This window comes from Nipponia nippon, unplaced genomic scaffold (genome assembly GCF_047370975.1).
Source record: "Nipponia nippon isolate SJK-2023a ecotype South Korea unplaced genomic scaffold, ASM4737097v1 scaffold_5, whole genome shotgun sequence".
Classification (NCBI taxonomy): domain Eukaryota; kingdom Metazoa; phylum Chordata; class Aves; order Pelecaniformes; family Threskiornithidae; genus Nipponia; species Nipponia nippon.
This window is the reverse complement of record NW_028262369.1, coordinates 99,155,907-99,175,164: the sequence shown is the minus strand read 5'-3', so window position 1 is coordinate 99,175,164 and position 19,258 is coordinate 99,155,907. Positions and strand designations below refer to the sequence as shown.

The following is a 19,258-nucleotide window of genomic DNA, read 5'->3' as shown; positions in this document are numbered from 1 at the left end:
TTACGGCAACGAAGTCAGCTGGTCCCTGAGCAGTGAAAGTCTTAATGGCAACGTCCGATGCATCGCAGCCTAAGCAGCAGTGCCAAGTTTGAGTCCAATTATTGAATGCATTCAAAGCCCGTTTATGGATTAAGATACATTTGCCTGGATCACTCTCTCACTAAGGACTCCACAGATTTTGAAGAAAGAAATGAAGTTTCTCAGTTCAATCCACATAAAAATTGAAGTATTTGACTGGGAAGAAAGGGAATTTCTAATGGGCTGGGACATTACAAAGTCTGCATTAATATTTATCTGACAGCAGAGTATGACTCTCATGTGAAAGTACAATGCTCTTTCCCCCTCAAAAAAGCAGCAATAAAATCCCCAAAGGTTCATCCCCATTTTTATCCTTCTGCCCTCATTTTGGTGTTTGCTTCCCAAATCCCTGTGCCTCCTCTTAAAAAAAAAGAAAAACCCTCAGTTGCCAAGGAAACCCAGTGAGCAGGGAACTGGCAGGGTTTAGCACTACTAAAAAGAGCTACGGGAAGCCAGTTAAAGTCACAATTAGAAGTGGGCAGCCTCAGCCACGCCAACGAACAGCCAGAAAGCCTCCGTGCCCACGTCACCGCCGGGCGAGTTCGCACCGCAGCCAGCTTGCCCCGGCTGGTCGCAAGGGAACTGCTCACTGCGACAGAGCCGCACCGTTTGCAAGCGTGCATGGGGTACAACCCTGCCAGTAATTCCTAGTGTTACCTTGTGCTTACCTCCTATTCCTTTTCCTAAAATTAAATGTGCACAGCACAGATCAGCCGGCGTCGCGCAGGGTCCTGAGGGCTACAGCAGGTTTACTGCTACTGAACCCTGAGGACAGGCAGGAAAGCGGGTGCCATCACACGTGCCGCGCAAGCACCAAAAATTGAGAAAAAACGGTGTTAAAGCTGGCATGAACCACTGTCTCCCCAAATCTGCTTGCCATTTTAAGAAAAAGGAATCCAGGCCAAATCTGGTTTCATTTTTCATACTGCTATGGGGTGAGTCCAGCTCCTGAATTTTAAATTACCCTATTAAGATCGTCAGACTTCTCTTTTTCATCCAAGAGGGAGGACCGCTTCTTCCTTTCTCTCCATTTTAATGGTTTTTATAGCAGAGACAAAAGAGGAGCTTCCACACAGAAGAACCTACGGCCTGGGTCTCCGCATCTCCCAGACACGTCATCTACCTAGCGACGGGGCAGGAACCTCCTGGCTTTGACCAGAAACGCCATCCTGCACACCCTCCTCATTTGGTGAGCACCTAGCTTGTTCTCAGGAAAAGATTCTCTTTCAATTAACCAACATTTACTAATTATACAAAAAAGCCCTTCTTAAAAACTTCCCACCCACTTTTAACTTTGACTTTTTTTAATACACAGAGTCCCCAGCTATTGAAAAAGTAGACACTTTAAAACACAGGTAGTTTTTTTTTAATGGAACACAAACCACAGATGCTAATTCCACATAAATGTTGGCCAGTTTCTGCCCAAGCTGCCCGGTACAAAGACAGCTCTGCGGGCAGGAGGGGGCACTTGGCTGAAAACCACTGCACTAGGTTCCATTTCTGTGCCAGCGCTGGACATGAGTGAAGTCTCTATTTGTAAGAAAAAAGCTGAAATAACATGGGCAATGACTAAGAGCTCTATGTCTTAGGTATGAAACTAATAATACTATTTGCAATACGACAAAGAAAACTAGTATCTTGTTTCAAAGTAAAACACTTTTTTTTTTCTCTCTCTTTTAGAAAATCCCACTCTATGGAAGCAAACTACACTTTGAAGTTATAATGTGATAACCACACGTTTTGGAGGCTGAAAACTCCCCCTGATGCTCAGGCGGTCGCTTTACCAAGACGTCCGATTACCAGATTATAAGGCATGGGGAGCAGGGCTAGCCAGCGGCTCCCATGCCCTGCACAGCCCCTGCCGCCTCTGACCTTCCACCTGGGACTTACGAGATTCTCCGGCTCGAAGCCTCATCGGCAGAGCGCAAAGTGAAGCCGCTCCAGAGGCAGGTGGCTGAAAAGCAGCTCTGGCAGCGTTTGAACTGAAGTTGCTCAGGCAGAGAAACCAATCTGATGGTATGTGAAAGGCGGGTGAGAGCAGAGGAGGGAAGGATGCGAGAGAGAGAATTGGAGGAGAGCATGTGAAAGAGGCAGGGGAACGAAGGATGCAAGGAAGGAGACGTTGACGTGGTAAATAAAAAAGGTAAGGAATGAAGGGGGATGTGAAAAAGGAAAAAGGATGGAAGGAAATGAAGAGAAAAAAATGTAAGAGTCATGTAATGTATACCTGACTTACGCATCTCTAGTGTAACTAAGCACAAGCATGCCTCCCCAAGACAGAGAGCAGAATCAGACATCCTCCTGCAAGCACAAGACTCTACCATTTCTCTGTCATAGTAATTAAAAGATCAAAGAAAACCAAAACCACTAAGAACACCTTTGCAACGTTTAAAAAAAAAAAGCAACGGGTCGAGTGATTTTGCTGCACTCCACAGCCTGTATCTCTGTACCAGGACTGTGTGTCCGTCTCCTCTGCACTGTGAGGGCTGTGAACTACATCTTCCAGGTTATCGCACCCGCTGCCGCTCAGGCCGTAAGTGGAAGGCACTCACTTAACACCAACGAAAGAGCCAACGCTACCATTGACCGGCAAACCAAAACTGAACCTCAACTGGAAGGCATAGGAAAAGGCTGCAAGTCCTCACTGGCTCCATCTTTTTTGGACTCCTTTATGCTCCCAGTACTATGTAACGGAGCTCCACAAAAGCCAGAAAAAGTGAAAAAGCGTATGAGTAAATACCATTCAGCACCCTGAGCTGTGCCCCTAGGTAACAGTCCTGCTAGTCTAAAGGTGATGTTTAGTATGTTTTGTAATAGGGAAGCATCGAAGAAATGTAACAGAGCTGACTGCCATTCAGTCCTGGGAAGTGATCCTGCCTTTTCCACAAACCAAAAAAACCCCAGTATTCCGAAGGGAGACTTCATAGTAAGGCCTGGGGTGGTGCTAGTATTTACAGCGGGTTTGAAGGATGGAAGTGGCCTTTAAAAAAAAAAATCCTCTTGTTCACAGCAGCGTGGAAGGAATGTGCTGCTAGAAGAGACCTCTTTGGACGAGACACCAGATTGGCGCCCCAGACTGGCTGGGCCCATGGAAATCTTGAGGCACTCTTTGGAGAAGAGGAATTGCTTCCTCTGTGCAAGCCACATTGTACCTGATGGAAACATATCGTGCATCCTTAGATCACTCTGCCATTGGAAAGGGAGGCAGAGTTATTCTCGTCTCTTCCTCAATTGCTGTGTAATGGTGCCCCGTGTTACTAGCTTAGCACTTCTTTCCACCTCAAAACCGTCAGTACAACATTTCCTATATATGTCAAGCCTATACTGTGAAAAGAAGGAAGATGAAAAACATTCTAATTGGAAAACCATGCTGACTCCTCTCACTTGGGCACTCACTGTTTGCAGGTCACCCACTGCCTGATTTAACTCCTTACCGTAAAGTTGAGTGTCTGCCGGAGCGGGAAACGCTGTTGCCAACTGGCGAGGGTAAATTACTGCCTCTGTGCAGGTCCTCAATAGATCGGCTCCAAGGTTTGGACTTGTCCATCGAGTTTTCCACATTGTTCTCCAAACTTTCAAAGTCAAACCTGAAAGGAAACAGAAATGCCAGCGCCGCGTTAGACAGAAAAGACACACGTAGCATTTTCATTCCTGTTTGACACCTGCAGATTTTAGTAGGTCCCAAAAGATTACAGAAAGAAAGGAAGCAAGCAATGCAGGCTAACTTCCCTTCGGCTGCAATTCAGCGCGAGCTTCAAATGCATAGTGCAGCAAATCCGGACCTTGACAAAGGGAGCAGCTAACCACACCAGCATACAGTTTCAGAAGGATCAGCTACAGTATTATTCTACCTCAACGTAAAATAAATACAACATTGGGTGCTTTGCTGATGATCAGCCCTGCCTTGAAGGAAAGAGGGAGAATGCTTAAAGCTGTCTCCATTTTATTTCAATAAATCGATAGGTTGTGCAAGTACTAATTCACTTTCCTCCATCAATATGTGACCGAGAATTTACACTGGCTTGCTGGCCCTCACAAATCTCCCCGCATATGTAATACATTACCATAATCATTACAGATTTTCTTTGATTTCTGACTCGTTGCCCACTGTACTGCTATTTCAAGCAAAAATTGCTTGTTCCCCTTACAGCTTTTGAGGTTATTACTCATGTTTACCATGTTAGAGAGGGGAAAAACCCAGCAAGCTAACTTGCATACATTTGTATAATTTTAGGAAGAAAGTCTTTATACAAACACTTCTTTTTGCTGTGCACAGTTTTTTCCAGTGTTAGCAACCTTTTGAAACATATCATTTTCCTTCATTAATTTTATTGCAACCCCACCAAAAATCTCTTTTCTGTGCAATGGTACATATACATCTGATGGCATCTTTTCTAAAAATGAAACATCAACTCTACTCAGCTCGAGTTCCTAACTACAACAGTATCTTTAACCTACCGCTTCTTTTTATACAATTTTATACAAAAACCTATTGCTACAATATCCTGAAGTGAAAGCCTGTGGATATACAAAACAAGATCCTCCGCTGAGTATCTATTTCAAACTGTGTGATGTAATGACTACGGAAAGCTGATTTTTTCCCCCCAATTGTTTTAATAAAGTACATTTAATGATTTATTACCTAAATGACTAAATCTGACTCCCAGCTAACCAGATGTCAGAACTGCAAAAGCTCGTTTCGCAGTCTTCCTGACTTGCAAAACCACCTTGAAATTCCCACTCTCGTCTTGCAGCGCAGCTACTGCACGCAATGCCGGCAGCTTTGCTTGCCACGAGCCTCGCGAGAAGCGCTTTGTCTGTGGATGTTGCTTTGAACATGGTAGGCAGCATCAGAATTCCTTGGGGTCAGACGCTAATTGCAAACCTATTTCATGCTTCTACACATTTACTGAATGTTTTTGCGCTGTACCCCGAAGAGGGTCAGAGGCCAAAGCTAAAAAATACGTCAGTACAGTCTTAGAGAGAAATAATCTCAAGGCTTAAACTTAGGCTTCTTTTTTTCTCTGCAACATGTTAAGATTCAATGTTTTTGGATTAAAGTTACCGTTTTCTCTGCTCTAAGGTACACAGGTAGCATTATCCCAAGCTGCTGGCAGGAGAGCTCTGCTAGAGAAGCTGAGCATCTGCCCCAGCACTCCCCTCTCCTGCTCTGCAGAGATGGCCCGAGCCTTGCTTTGCCTCGCAAGCCCCAGAGTACCACGCATGTCTTACTTACGTGACTGCATACTGTGCAAGCATGCCTTACTTACGTGACTGCATACTGTGCAAAGGACAAGTACTCCACCAGAACATCCAGGCCTTTGTTTTCTTCATTCAGGAACTCCCTGACCCATCTGTTAGAAAAACGATTAGACATCAGAGCGTTTCACAGGCTTTGTGCCATTACTGGAATTCTTGTCAGATAAACTAGAGACCGATCCATTGCAGGAAAGGCAGCACTGCTGAGCAAAACTGCGCTTTCTCTTTTTAAAAATGCCCTTTATTATTTACAGGACTTTAAAACAGTCCTTTAGGGGACTTTACAAATGTACTGAAACGAGATTTTTTTGCAGCACTATGACGGAAAAAACATTCCACCACAAAAAAAAAAGCATAAAACCCCTTATGCACACCCTGCGTTGCTCAGAAACTAGACGTTTACTTTTCTAAGTACTGAGCTCCGGCACTGGTAAGCGCCTTTCCCACCGTAGCAGTGCCGCTGCAAGAGGGCCACGGGCGCGCTGGGGAGCTCGGCTGCTGCCCGGCTTCGCTCCAGACCCAGGCTCCTCTCCTCCCTGGCACACGCCGCTGCGCAAGCCGCCGAGCAGTGCTGACAGCCGCTTTCTAACGCGTGAGCCGCAGGGACCTGGCTTATTTTTTTCCACATCCTGATCTCTAGCAGTATTTCAAAAGCATACGGACAGCACACCGGCAAAAGAGTAATAGCACCAAGGGGGAGATCTGACACCCTGGATGCACGTTGAACAGTAATTCTGTCTTCTCTTTTTAAAAGATGTTAACCTATTGCTGTGAAGTTTGGTGCCTGAGAATTATGCAAAATAATCTTCAGAAAAGCCTGTTATTGAATCATAGAATCATAGAATCGTTAAGGTTGGAAAAGACCCTTAAGATCATCGAGTCCAACCGTTAACCCAGCACTGCCAAGCCCACCACTAAACCATGTCCTCCAGCACCACGTCTGCCCTTCTTTTAAATACCTCCAGGGATGGAGGCTCAACCACTGCCCTGGGCAGCCTGTTCCAATGCTTGACCACCCTCTCGGTGAAGAAGTTTTTCCTAATATCCAACCTAAACCTGCCCTGGCACAGCTTGAGGCCGTTCCCTCTCGTCCCATCGCTTGTTCCTGGGGAGAAGAGACCGACCCCCCCGGCTCCAGCCTCCTTTCAGGCAGTTGCAGAGAGCGATGAGGGCTCCCCTCAGCCTCCTCTTCTCCAGGCTGAGCCCCCCCAGCTCCCCCAGCCGCTCCTCCCCAGCCTTGGGCTCCAGCCCCTGCCCCAGCCTCGCTGCCCTGCTCTGGCCACGCTCCAGCCCCTCCATGGCCGCCTTGGGGTGAGGGGCCCAGCGCTGAGCACAGCATTCGAGGGGCGGCCTCCCCAGTGCCCAGCACAGGGGGACAATCCCTGCCCTGGTCCTCCTGGCCACACTGTTCCTGATACAGGCCAGGATGCCATTGGCCCTCTTGGCCACCTGGGCACCCTGCTGGCTCATGTTCAGGCGGCTGTCAACCAACACCCCTAGGTCTTTATTTTCCAAAGCTTTCAAAAACTCAAAAATGCCAAGTAAAGTTTGAAAATCCATACATCTGGGGCAAACCCAGGCAAGCAAGGAGCCTCAGCACAGCCTGAGTTCAGCTCTCCTCCGAACCCCAACTGGGGCAGCCGAAACTCCACCAGGAGTGGGTCAGGTGCCACTGGAATGAGTGGGAGCTAGGGAGGGAACTGGGGCTCCAGCCTCGCTCTGCCTCCGGGGCCTCGCAGCTAGGGATCCCCTGCTCTCAGCAGTGGGAATTCATGGCTTCTGAGTTATTCTAGTCCTCAGGCTTTAAATCTTTCGCTGTTTACCTGCTAAAATAAACAACCCGGCATTTTTATAAAGCGTATTTTGAAACACATCTTTCAGCCAAGTGATCCAAATAAATAAACATTGATCTTGTCAGCCTCCTTTATTTATCTGGTGCACCACCACCACAGCTCCTGCGCACCCATGAGACATCATTAATCTGCAGCGTGTCATGCTTCGGATGCCCTAAGTCTTTGATGGGGAATCTTTTGTGATGGAAAACAAGGGAAAACATAGCAGGAGCCAGAGCAGGGGTGCAGGAGAAGTTTGGTGGAAACATTTGCGACGGCGCAGCTCGCGGGAGGGTCCCCCGCTGCCATGCACGCCGTCCGCCCATGCCACGCTGGGGAGCCAGCTCCCACAGAGAGAGAACGGCTATTCCTCCCACAGTTTAAAATGCCCTCATTTCCACGAAATAAGAGCAGCATCCTGTAAAATCGATGTAACTGAGGTGGACACCGTGTGTGATTGTGAAACAAACCGCTGAAGAAACCTTCCTGGCTGGTGCACCAGTGCTGAACCGGCTTCTGGTCCCCAGACCCAAAGCAGAGAGGCGAGACTGGCAGAAACACAGATGGCAATGGCACGTTCGATAAAGAACTGAAGTCTCTGCACTTCTTTTACTTCTGCTATTTGAGAAGAATTTTGTGCTTTGTAGGAGTAAAATACTGGGAATATTACTCAGAGCCAGGCTTCATGAACTGCATCATGTTAAAGCTATAAAACAGCATGGGAGTTTTATATATATGTATTTATAGCTGCAATACTATTACTATTCTAGACACACTCATGCTCACTGCTGCTCTGACTGACTCAGGGTGAGCAGAAGTTGACTGCAATCTTTTCGCAGCCTTCACAGAGATGTGGATGAACCCTATCATGAAAGGATTAAAGCTGAATTATTCTCCTGAGATGCCCAGCTATCCCTTAACTGAGCCCTTCAGGCTTCAACGATCAATCAAGTGGTATCACTGTTTGACATGCAAAGAGATATTTTCTCAAAGGCATCCATCAGTAGATGTAAAAGAAAAAAAGTCTTAGAGCAGAGGTTGTAAAAAATTCTTACCCAATGTGATTTGTTCTTAAAGAAATTTCCAGTTCGCGGAGTACTTGAGTAGACTCTTGGACTCGTCTTCTGAATTTCTGTAATTGAGTCAGCAGGCAAAAGTAACAATTAGACTCATGTGATGCTATTAAAAATACCAACATCTCACGCAGCGCAGACTGAATAAATAAAACATTAAGGTAAACTGAGAACCCCTCTAAATCCTGAGGAATGCAACAACAATAGTCCAGCAGTCAACAAAAACATATGCAGAAAAATAACTTCTGTTCCCAGGCACATTTTTGAGTTTCTAGGATTAAGAAAAGTAAAAGCCTGTAGATAAATAAACATTTCCTTACAATACAAGCTTTGTTTTAGTATCAAACTCTCCATTGAGAACTACAGTGTTTGGGCTTCATTCTTAGCCTGGTGCTTTCATCTTGCTTTTGCGACTTTACACCCACACCAAAAAACCTGCCGTGGTTTCTATATAATTACCAAACCTGTGGGTGCGAGCCAATAATGAAACACATATGTGCTGCCATCTGCGTGCTTTAATAATTCGTGCACGCTAAATTGTAGCTGCAAAATTAGATGCTGGGAAAAGGCCATAAAATGTCAGAAGTAAAACACTGGGCAGCAACGCAGCAGAAAGGAGATGAGGTTCTGTGCCACCTCCGTATGGGAGCAGAAAGGGCGACCTGGGAAAACCTCACTGGGACGCAGCGAGAGCCCCACTTCACTCCACAGCTCAAAGCAGGCACCGGTCGTGGCAGAAGACCTCTAAGCGCACACCGACTCGTCTCGAGTCGAGGCCAGCAGCTCCTCTCCATCCTCTGCAAAACCAGCTCGCAGCAGGGCTACCGTCGGTGTGCGGCCAGAGCGAGCCAGCGATGCCTCCTCCTCTCCCAGCTGGAGGAAGACTGCCGTCTTCTCTCCTGCCTGGGGCTCCTTGCCCATGGAAATCTACTAAAACAGCTGGATAAAATACTCTGGAGCAGCTGTTTTGGTGAATTTTCATCCGTGAACAAGCTAAATGAGAGCAGAAGTGGATGGACAATGACAATCATCTTGGAATTGCAGTACTTAACAACCAGCTTGGCCATCAGTTATCACACACACAGACTTGAGGTGTTTGGAAAGGGCTTACAAATGCTTAGGACACAAGCGATGCTGCTGCAAGTGGGACTATGCTCTGCATACTAGGGAAAAAAGGGGTTGTTCTTGGTGCACCACAATAAACGCACAATAAACTCAAGGGACGACTTGGCAGTTAATAATTCTCATGAGTTCATTTATTGAGGTGAAGACGATGAAAGGATAGGATTTACCTTGCCTTGCTGACCTAGGTGAAAATTATCAGCTGCCTTTTTCACGAGGGTTTTACCCCCGGCTAGTTAGCACCACTGGCTTACCTGACGTAGGACTAAATCCCAGCTCAGAAAGCCACTGGCAGGCTGAAATAGACGTCTCGTCGTAAAGTCCTAGTAGGCACGAGGCACTATTAATTTTTACTTTGAAACAGCTAGTTGAGATCAGACATACAACTTCTCTGGACCTCAGTTAATTAGCTCAGAGTACAACAACGCAGTGCCTTCTCTCCCGAGAGAGTTTACACAATATAACTACAAGCAATATAAAACCTTAGCTCTCTAAAAGTAAAGGTAAAATCTTGACGTAGCAAGAGGCAGGCAGGAGACAGAGGTGGGAGGGCACGGCAGAAGCAGGCAGCACGTTCCCACGTGGGACCGTCATCCCCCAGCGAGGCCGGGCTGCTCTTTGCAACCACGGCGCAGAGCAACGAACCGGCTCTGTGCTTTACTGGGCTCTAGGAGCCCCCAAACTGCAATTTCTTTAAAAATGTGTAATTTCAACACTTTCACTTTCCTGTTTCAAAATCCAGCTCAGACGAAAAGCAATTGTTTTCCCGGGAAGAGCCATTATGCCCGCAATCACAAGCCAAAACGCAACATTTTGCGTTTGGAGCCACTTTCTCTTGGCCACGCTGGGGACGATCAGCAAAAACGCCGACGCCGCCTCAATTACAGCAATAATCCTGGTCATACCAGCTCTCCCCGCAATATCGCGCGTCCGTCCAGAAGCCCATTTGTAAATCTTTCCGCTGGCAGCCCAGGCTGAGGAAAGGCTGCTGGTGACACAGAATAACACAACAGAAGAGAGGAACTCAATGGAGTTATTTTTAGGCTCCTTCGGTTTTGTCATTTGCCATGGGACTCTTACAATGGTATTAGGATAAGAAAGGCTTCAATGTGTGCCCGTGGAGTAACCACAGAGCAAAGCCAAACACTAAACGAATTTCAAAAACCCTTCAGGAGAAAAACAAAGACCCCTGTTCACCATTTTTTTTAAAAAAAAACCATAATCAGCTACAGGCAAATTTAAACGTTTCCTACTAAATGGTTTCCTACTCCTTGTTAGAGCCTCCAACAAGAGAAGCACTGTCAGGAGGCATTACTGCAGCCTTGAAGAGAGGAGCTAGCGACGGGGTGCTGGAAGCACAGGGCGCCCAGTGTTCGCCCCTCACCTCTCGCAGGGACGGAGGTGCGCCTCCACGGCGGCCGGAGCCGGCCCCGGCCTGGAAGCCCTGTGTCAGGATACGTATTTTACTGCAAGGCACCAACCTCAGCTAATTGTACGGCAACACAAAGCAGCGATTGTTGGGGACAAGGCAGAGCCAGTCAATGGCAGGATCTGCTATGCTCTCGCTGCCTTTTTTTGGTTGTTGTTTTTTTTTTTTAAAGGCTATTAAAACTATCAACACAGGATATGAGCTGATATCCAAAGTGGTTAAATACCAAAGGTTCAGCAATGGTCCTCTAAATGGGATGTAGGTTTACTGCTGTGCTAAAGTCCTGCAGGCTATTACTAAGCCCATCACAGCGATGCAGGAATATCAGAACCAGCCACGAATACATCCCAGTACAGAAGCCACATTCAGGGATGCACAACGTTCACATGAAAGGCCGAGGGGCGTGCCTGAGTCTTTCACAAGTGATTATCAAACTATTTTGGACAAAATAATACGCAGAAGGATGGATGAGGCTCTGCCATGTAAATACAGCCCAGGTTACGTCTTAACTTCACAACCCTGAAACCTCGGACAGACTGCGAGCGGGAGGTGAGCTGTGCCAGCTGTGCTGAACTTCTGTCGCACAAACACCCGGAGAAGAGGACTGAAAACTTCAACATCCCCTTCACATGGGTGAGAACAGTGCCATCCGACAGAGGTTTTATTCACCACCAGCACTGCCCACACGAAAAGTCAGACCTAGAGTACAGCTGAGTGATAATTTGTCAGACTATTTATTGAAGCTAAAGTTATTAAAACAAGTTGCTTCATGTGTCAGATGGTCCTTTTCTTTGCAACATCTGTTCTCCTTTCTGAGCTGCAAAAAGTGCAGTGTCTTTCCAATTTCTCTTTGCTTCTCTCTGCAGCTTGTTCCGTCTCCGAGACCCTTCTCGGAGACTTTTACGGGGCCTTTTACACAAAGGCAGGAAGGAACCCGGACCCCGGGACCATCCTCGCCGAGGATCGAGGGACGGGCCGGAGGAAACAGGACGCTCCTCACCTTCCTGGTTACAGCCGGGTCCAGATAGCCCTTCAACTTCTGGATGTACGTATGTGGAGGATTCTTCACTTGGAATCTTTCCTGCAAAGGACACAAGAATAAACATCAGCCATTTTATAACATCTTCTATATTTACTTATTATATATATAAAATGCATGCACACACATATATATTTAAACAGTATATATTTACAATATAGTTTTATATGTACAAACCTTATATTCCTAAGTATATAATCCATGCATAAACAATATGCATGCAAATAAAATATATTTACATGTATCTTGATATTCTGAAATTTGATATTTATATAGGACGCACAAAAATATACCTTACATATTCAATGACAATTTTGAATTTTAGTTACGCATACAAACACACACATCTGAAATGACAGGGTTTCTGCTAGCCAGGAGTACTGAGAGAAGAGAGAAGCGTGAGGAGAGCGGATGCCTGTCCGTGTTTGATTGAAAGCCACCACCACAAAACCTGAGACACCTTTTTCATCATTTGGAACAAGCCTATAAACACGCTGCACGGGCTGTTCATGGCAGAAGTCACATCATTTCATTCTTCAGCCTCCAGAAAAATGAATGCAAGAGTAGCATGTTAGCAATAAACAAGTACTATTTTAACTCCACGACAGTCAATTGGATTTGTCTGTGCAAGCGGCCCACCAGGTCCCGGCCCAACTCTGACTGCAGGTTCCCGTTTACAGGGAGGGCAGAGTGCCACATGGGACAGGCAAAGCCTCCCCTGCCACCGGCACAAAGCGATCCCACAGTATTTGGGCCACGGTCCCACAGTATTCGGGCCATGGCAGGTTCAGCTCCTCTTGGTGGAGCCCCATATGCCAACGATGACCAGCACTCAGTCTTTATTTCCATTACAAAGCATGCACAAGCCCGGCCAGCTCTCCTGGTGATAACGATGCAGACTTCGTTACCAGCCCTGCCCGGCCACCGTACATTTATTCTACGCAAATACACCCAATCACAGCAGCATCCCGCTTCCAAGCCAACACAACGCTTGAGCACCACCGTGTTCATCGTGCCTTGGGGTCAGCTCCCCACACTACTGCCAGCACCGCTTGCATGGGGAGCACGTCGGTGGTTGAGGTCGTCCCAGCCACCCACAGCTCCCAGCGATTCGGAGGGTTTCCCTCAGCACCTGTGTCACTCGAGGGCAGAGCTGAGGCATCTCCAGCACGGTGGGAAGCAAGCCAGCAAATGCTACCGAGACCACCGTTACACCACCATGGGCAAATTATAGACCAGAAGCCCATCCCTGTCCCGCTGGGAAAGCCTGGGAACCACCATGTGCCTCTCCTCCTCACTACGGCTGGAGTCTTCCCAACCTCGGGACATGGAGAAAGGCAGCTTGTCCGTGATGGGGTTTTACCCACGTAAACCATCTCATTACCCATGCCTGCTTTCCTGCTTTCTGCCGCGCACCAGCAGCGCGCCTGATCTCCCCTCCCCATCTCACCTGCTGCTAGTCCAGTGCCGAGGGATTCCCACCTGCTTTTGAGACTCGCTTCTCACCGAAGGTTTCCCAACACCTCACCTTACAGGGGGACACTTGATCTGCAAGCCAGAATCAACCACATTCAGAATCGAATTAAAGATTTTAAAGACAAACGTAAGGTCTGTAAGGTTTGTATTCGGAGAGCTGCTTGATTTTTGCTTGCTTTTTTACCAGTTGCACGGCCAACTTGAAATTTATCCTACAAAAGCTGCTGTGAAATACGAGTTGTTCTGCGAGGAGTATGCTATGTCCAAACCTGTTAAGAGCATTACCAAAAGTTCTGATACTATTTGTATCTTGGAAGAATTTTAAACTATTCTGCCTCTTCCCTTGAGGAAAGATCTCATAACAATTTCCTCCTGAAATTTCGCATTTTATAAGTGACATTTGAAACCCTCCTTTATTAGGTCAGGATGCAATTTTGACTACATTATCTGAAAGTTATTTCATAATGAATAGTACGCTGCTGCCCAGTTACCAAAACGTACTGTCTGAACACCAAAAGTTGTTCCTGTTATTATCTTGCTGCTTGCTGTAAAAAAAGTAATTCATCATGGTCAGAAGGAAAAAATGAACCAAAAAGTCTGCCCTGTGGCCCATCAGCCCCGGGCGAGAGCTCTGCAAGACAGAGAGCAGACATTTCTTTCCTCTTTTACAACTGAATTTTTTTTCCATGCACCTTCACATGTACAGGCCAAACACAGTCCTGGAATTGGCATTTCCTTTTTTATCTAAAAAACAGTACAGAAAATGCAAAGTTCTCTGTTGCCAGCTCCTCGGTGGCCAAAGTGACACCAAGGGTGTCTGTCTGTCCTGCTCCACCCTTCCCCAGCACCATGCCCACCGCCATGGCTTCCCCTTGGCTCTATAGGCACGGATGCTTGCAGCAGCAGCAGCATCTCAGCTGATGAGTCAGACGGCCCCTTTCACACCCGTGTAGTTAAATTTGCTGCTAACTGGAACTGCTACGGGTGTGTGGGGAAAGACAGACGCACGAGACAGATGCATGGAGTTACAGACGGGTCTGGAAATGGCATGCCAAGGCTCCAGCACACAGCTCCACCAGCACAAGCAGAAATCATCTGCCACGTCCCGAGAGGTGTGCCGTGGTCAGCCCTAGCATCCAGCTCTCCAGAAAATGGGAGACAGGGACTTGAAAGGAAATAGAAAAATAAAAAAATAAATTTAAAAAAGGCAAATAAAATAAATCAGTTAGAAGAATAAGATGTCAATATTCAAGGTACCTTAATTGCTAGCTTAATTCATGCACGTTTTACAGGACACTGTTAGGCCAGTTTCTCAGTCAGACTTAGTGTGGACTGTGGCTTTACAGTGGGCATAAATATAAGTTATGCAGAAGCAATTTCCATCCATTAACCCATTTTAAAACTTCTTCACACTGGCAGACACACAAAAAACCCCAGTTTTCTGTGAATGAGAATCTGGCCTATTGTAGACTGGTAAAGAGTTATAGAGGTATCTGGACCTCGGAGACCACCACTGTTCCTCATTTTCCCCCTCAACAGTTTTATATTAGCTCCAGAAACATTACAGCATTTGAATAACCATGTCATTCTCTACAAAAAAAACCACAAAGGTAGAAGTGTTGTCCCCGTGCCACTTAATAACCACGTCCAAACATTATTCTTTGCATCCGCACGCGATGGAGCACCAAGCCGAAGGTCCACTCCTGAAGAGCGGTGGGTGACACGAGAGCACCAGCGAGCAGCAGGCACGGCAGTCCCAGACTAACAAGGCCCCCCGTTAGCTCTCGTATTTATTCCTCCCCTTTTTGGGGGGTTCTCTCGTGCTGATGTAGCTCTGCTGTGCTTAGTCTAATCCTCCAAAGAAGCTATTTTACTCTTATGGATTTATTTCTCTTACTAACTAATCAGCCATCATCTGCTAAAGTGACAGGAGCTTTTCCTAACTGCCAGTTTTAATATCTGGAGTCTTCAAAATGAAATGAAGAGACTCAACAAGCACACTTAGTACTCTGTGATGCAAATACTATATGTTTTTGTTTGGTTTCTTAAAACCTAGCTGTAATTATGTATTTATGTAATAATCTCTACAGCGACTTCATTAAAAAAGGTGCCGCTCATTACTGTATAGTGGAAGTATTTGGGTTGAAGGATTTTAAACACATTATCCATGAACAGCAGACGCCAGCAACGTTCTTCGCTAACTAGTGACCAAGAATCATTTGTGGTAAACATCTACTAGTCCTGGAAACATTTTTATAGCCCCTTAAAGTGTTTTTTCTGCTTTGGAAAGCCATGAGGGATTAGCCTTTAAAATTGCCCTTTCCTGGCTATGATTGCTGTCTCGGTTTATCCAGCTTTGACTGCTTTATATTAGCGGCTGATACGTCGCAAGCTGCAAGAACCAGGGCTGGGCGCTGTGCAGCGACGGCAGCCCAAGGGACACCCTGAACGCCTGCCTGCAGCCATCGTCCTCCCAAAAAACTGATGCTCTGCCAGAGCTCACACGGGGCGGGAAGGCACGGTGCTCGTCGGATCAGCGGGACCGCAGTCAGATATTTCGCTTGCCCCGAACGCTGTAGGTGACTGTGCAGGTTGGCCAGCCCGGGGTCCTCTCAAGGTCCTCGGGTCCTTCTTGAGAGCATTTACGTTCCTGTAGAGACAAACACGCTTCCCGGCTAACGCTGCGGCGCTGCTGTTCACACGTACTCCGCTTGCCTTTGATACCGCAAATAACGAGTTAAAAGTCGTCGCTTTTACCCGTCTGCTCCTCCGCCCCACTTCTGGCAATTTGCAATCGCTCACTGGCCAGATCTGCTTTCAAAATAAGAATTTATACGGCAAGGGGTTTAACGCTATTTGAACGAGGAGGCTGGGGATTTTTACCACACACATATATAAAGCTTAAGATCCCTATTTGAGTCTCCAGACTGCGCTGAGCAGAAAGCGTAAGCCAGTGGGTGACATCACGACGGGGACGTGGTGGCTTCCCCTCCCGGTCGCCCCAGGACTGGGCCATTCAGACACAACAAAGTTAATAAATCCCAATGAAGCCCATTTTATCTCCACTACGTGACTCATATAAGCACCAACACTATCTACAACCCTGAAAGGAGAAAAGCACAGACCAGCAATAACTCGACCCTGCCTTTGTCAGCCACCTAGAAAGCAAACTAACTTAATTTCCCATGGATAAAAGGCCCTTTCTAACTTGAAAAATTGCTGCGGAGTGGTGCTGCAAGCCAGAACGACAGACAAGCGCGGAGACGGGCATGCAAGGAGCCAGCGGCAGTGGCACCAGACCAGAGAGCAGCGAGATGACCGTGGTCCCCAGCACCTCCCTTTAGGGTAATAAATGGTGAGAATTCAGGGAAAAAGCTTGGAAGAGGGAGCACAACACCGCTCCTGTGCTCCTTTATCCCCAGTCTCCAGAATTGGCGCTTTCTTTTCTGATGGATACAAATAAAAAGGGGGCTGAGGGGGCCTTACTTCAGCAGCAAAGAGAAACTACCGGATTTCTGCATTTCCTCTGCCATGTGATCCTACAAAAAACTCAACACATCTCTTGTTCACCCAAATCTGGAAAATGTATTAATTCCGTAACCAGGAAATTGTGGCTTTTCCAGAGATCTTTTGCTTCCAAAAACATTCAGGACATTTTCTGCATTACTGACATATGTTGTTGTATTGTTATTATTGTTATTGTTGTTGTTATTATTATTATTATTATTACTACTACTATTACCCTCACTACCTTGTTCCGTTCTTAGGATTTATATACGTTAGGTGAACACACGGTGCATCCGAGTGGGTATCCAGGCTCGTCAGAAACCCCAGTAACTGCCAGGAGTGCATAAAGCACGTGGATGGTGAACGCTGGTGAAAGGAGGTGGACAAGCAGGGCTGGAGACCAGCGTCTTCTCGCTCCTGAGGCACAAACACGTCGTAAGCGCGGTGCACGTTTCCACCACCCGTCCCTCATCCCGCACAGACCCGGAGGGCAGCTCAGTCCTGGCTCCAGCAATCCAGCCAGCCCGCCGGCAGGACAGTATGTCACTTTATATGTCTTATTGTGGAATGAAACGACAGCAGCCGTTCATCTCTGCACTAATGAGGGGGCAGAGGGATCCATTTGCAACCACTATGAATTTTCTGCAAAACCAGCGCTTCTGCAAGGGACCTGGCCAAGAGGCGGGAGAGCCGTAGACCCCTCGTGCCCCGTGCGGGAACCTCCGACTGCTTCACCGCTCGCTGTCCGATCTTCAGTGAGCCGCCCCTCACAGGGCCAGCCAGTCGGATAAATGAAGCGTCTCTACCGTCCAACTGCTCCTGAGTTCACTAAAACACTGGATTTTCTAGCCTGTGTTTTACCCACAACAGGGGAGATTCAATGACATGGAAACCATTTTTTTCATGCGAAGCTTCTCAGAGCTGTAAAGGGCTCCTGCAGAGATACGGAAAACGCTTGGTTGAATGTTGCCAAAAAAACCCCGATCTCTGCTGCGAAAGGGTTAATGGCACCATACGGTAACACACAGCGCGAGGGGCCGCTTTTCAACCACCGTCCCTTCATCGCATTTCTGAGGAGAGGTTTGGGGCTCACCCGAGGTATTTGTGTCAAACAGCGAACAGCACGGCATCCGCGAGCCCCCATCCTCGCGCAGTCCCACCGCCTGCCCCTTCTCCGTCAGCCACCCGCCCCAGACCCACGGGCAGCAGGCGGGAGGGCTGCCCGCACCACCCCGCTGCCCGGCCTGCCTTCAAAGTCACTCCCAGCCCGAATCCAAAGGACACCGAGACATTTGTCAGCGCTCCCCGGCGCTCTGCACTTTGAAATGGCAGGCACGGACCACCGCGGCTCTGTGCGGTTACACTCGCAACCAGCTCATAGTGCACAATCTCACAAAAAAACCAAAAATAAAAATAATATCAAGAACCTGCCTCTCCGCAGGCCTGGTTTATGGAGGGGAAGGCTGCATGCCATCTTCCCTTTGCAGAGCTTGATGAACAGTGGCAGAGGAGGAAGGGGTGCAGAAACAAGCCGGGTTTAAAGGGCGTGCAGGTGCGTAGTGCACGCTAGTGTGCACCAACCTTTTGTGCAATATAAGAGAGCTTAGGATTAACATTTTTGCCTTGTTTAGAGAAGGATCTAACCACCACAGTCAACACTTGTTGAACCTAAGTGTAAACGAACACACGTCCGAGGGTCCCTCTGTGGTTTCAGATGTTATCCTCCTCCAGATGATCTTGAATGCTGCTGATTTTTGATAGCCTAATCTCCCAACACCAGATTTCTGTGCTCGGGCTCCCCCTCCACCACGATGCTCCGCCAGGCAGTGAGCCCAGGTCGCCCTCCTCTTCGGCAGAGCCGGGGTGTCACCCAGAGAGCTGGAGGACTCGGGGACTGGTGCGGCACAACCTACTCACCGGGGGCCGTGTTTCCAACAGGCTCCATACCTGCGTGCTGCTTAGTCACAAATAAACCCTAAAGTGGAACGTGGCACCCCGCCAATGCACCTTCTTTGAGGTGTAATTCCCCCTGACGCAGGCATGGAGGGGCCCAAGTCCCCCGGCAGCAAAGCTGAGGGGTGGCACAGGACCCCCACCTGGGAGGCTGCTGGAGAAACCCACCGCCACCCCGGGGAGCTTCACGCTGGCCACCAGCCTCCGAGACAGCCGGCACCTGCCTTCATCAGGAGTTTCACGAGGAAAGGGAGAGAGTTCTACAAATATCTCAGGGAGGATATTTTGGATGCAAATCGCACGACTTTCATCTTAGGTCTCTTAATTCGTTATTCCCCACGGACACCTCCAGTGTCCCAAAGGTGAGGACACGGTGATGCCCCTTCCACAATTTGCCATTAGAGGGCAACGAAGAACTTTGTAAGATGTCCCCAACCCCTTCCCTCAACATCTGTGCCCCCTCATGGCACGCAGCTCGATAAAGAGGCGT

General features: G+C 47.7%; 1 protein-coding gene across 9 annotated transcripts in view; it reads right to left on the bottom strand.

Annotated features, from left to right (window-relative positions):
* Positions 1-19,258, bottom strand: part of FMNL2 (formin like 2) — a 152,211-nt gene that overhangs the window by 50,650 nt on the left and 82,303 nt on the right. For all 9 annotated transcript variants that reach the window (XM_087734448.1, XM_087734450.1, XM_087734454.1 and 6 more), the window contains exons 3-6: positions 11,794-11,874; positions 8,225-8,301; positions 5,349-5,432; positions 3,513-3,665 (exon numbers count right to left, since the gene is read on the bottom strand). In XM_087734448.1, coding sequence (XP_087590574.1) covers positions 3,513-3,665; positions 5,349-5,432; positions 8,225-8,301; positions 11,794-11,874 — 395 coding nt within the window. The remainder of the gene's footprint in view (positions 1-3,512; positions 3,666-5,348; positions 5,433-8,224; positions 8,302-11,793; positions 11,875-19,258) is intronic.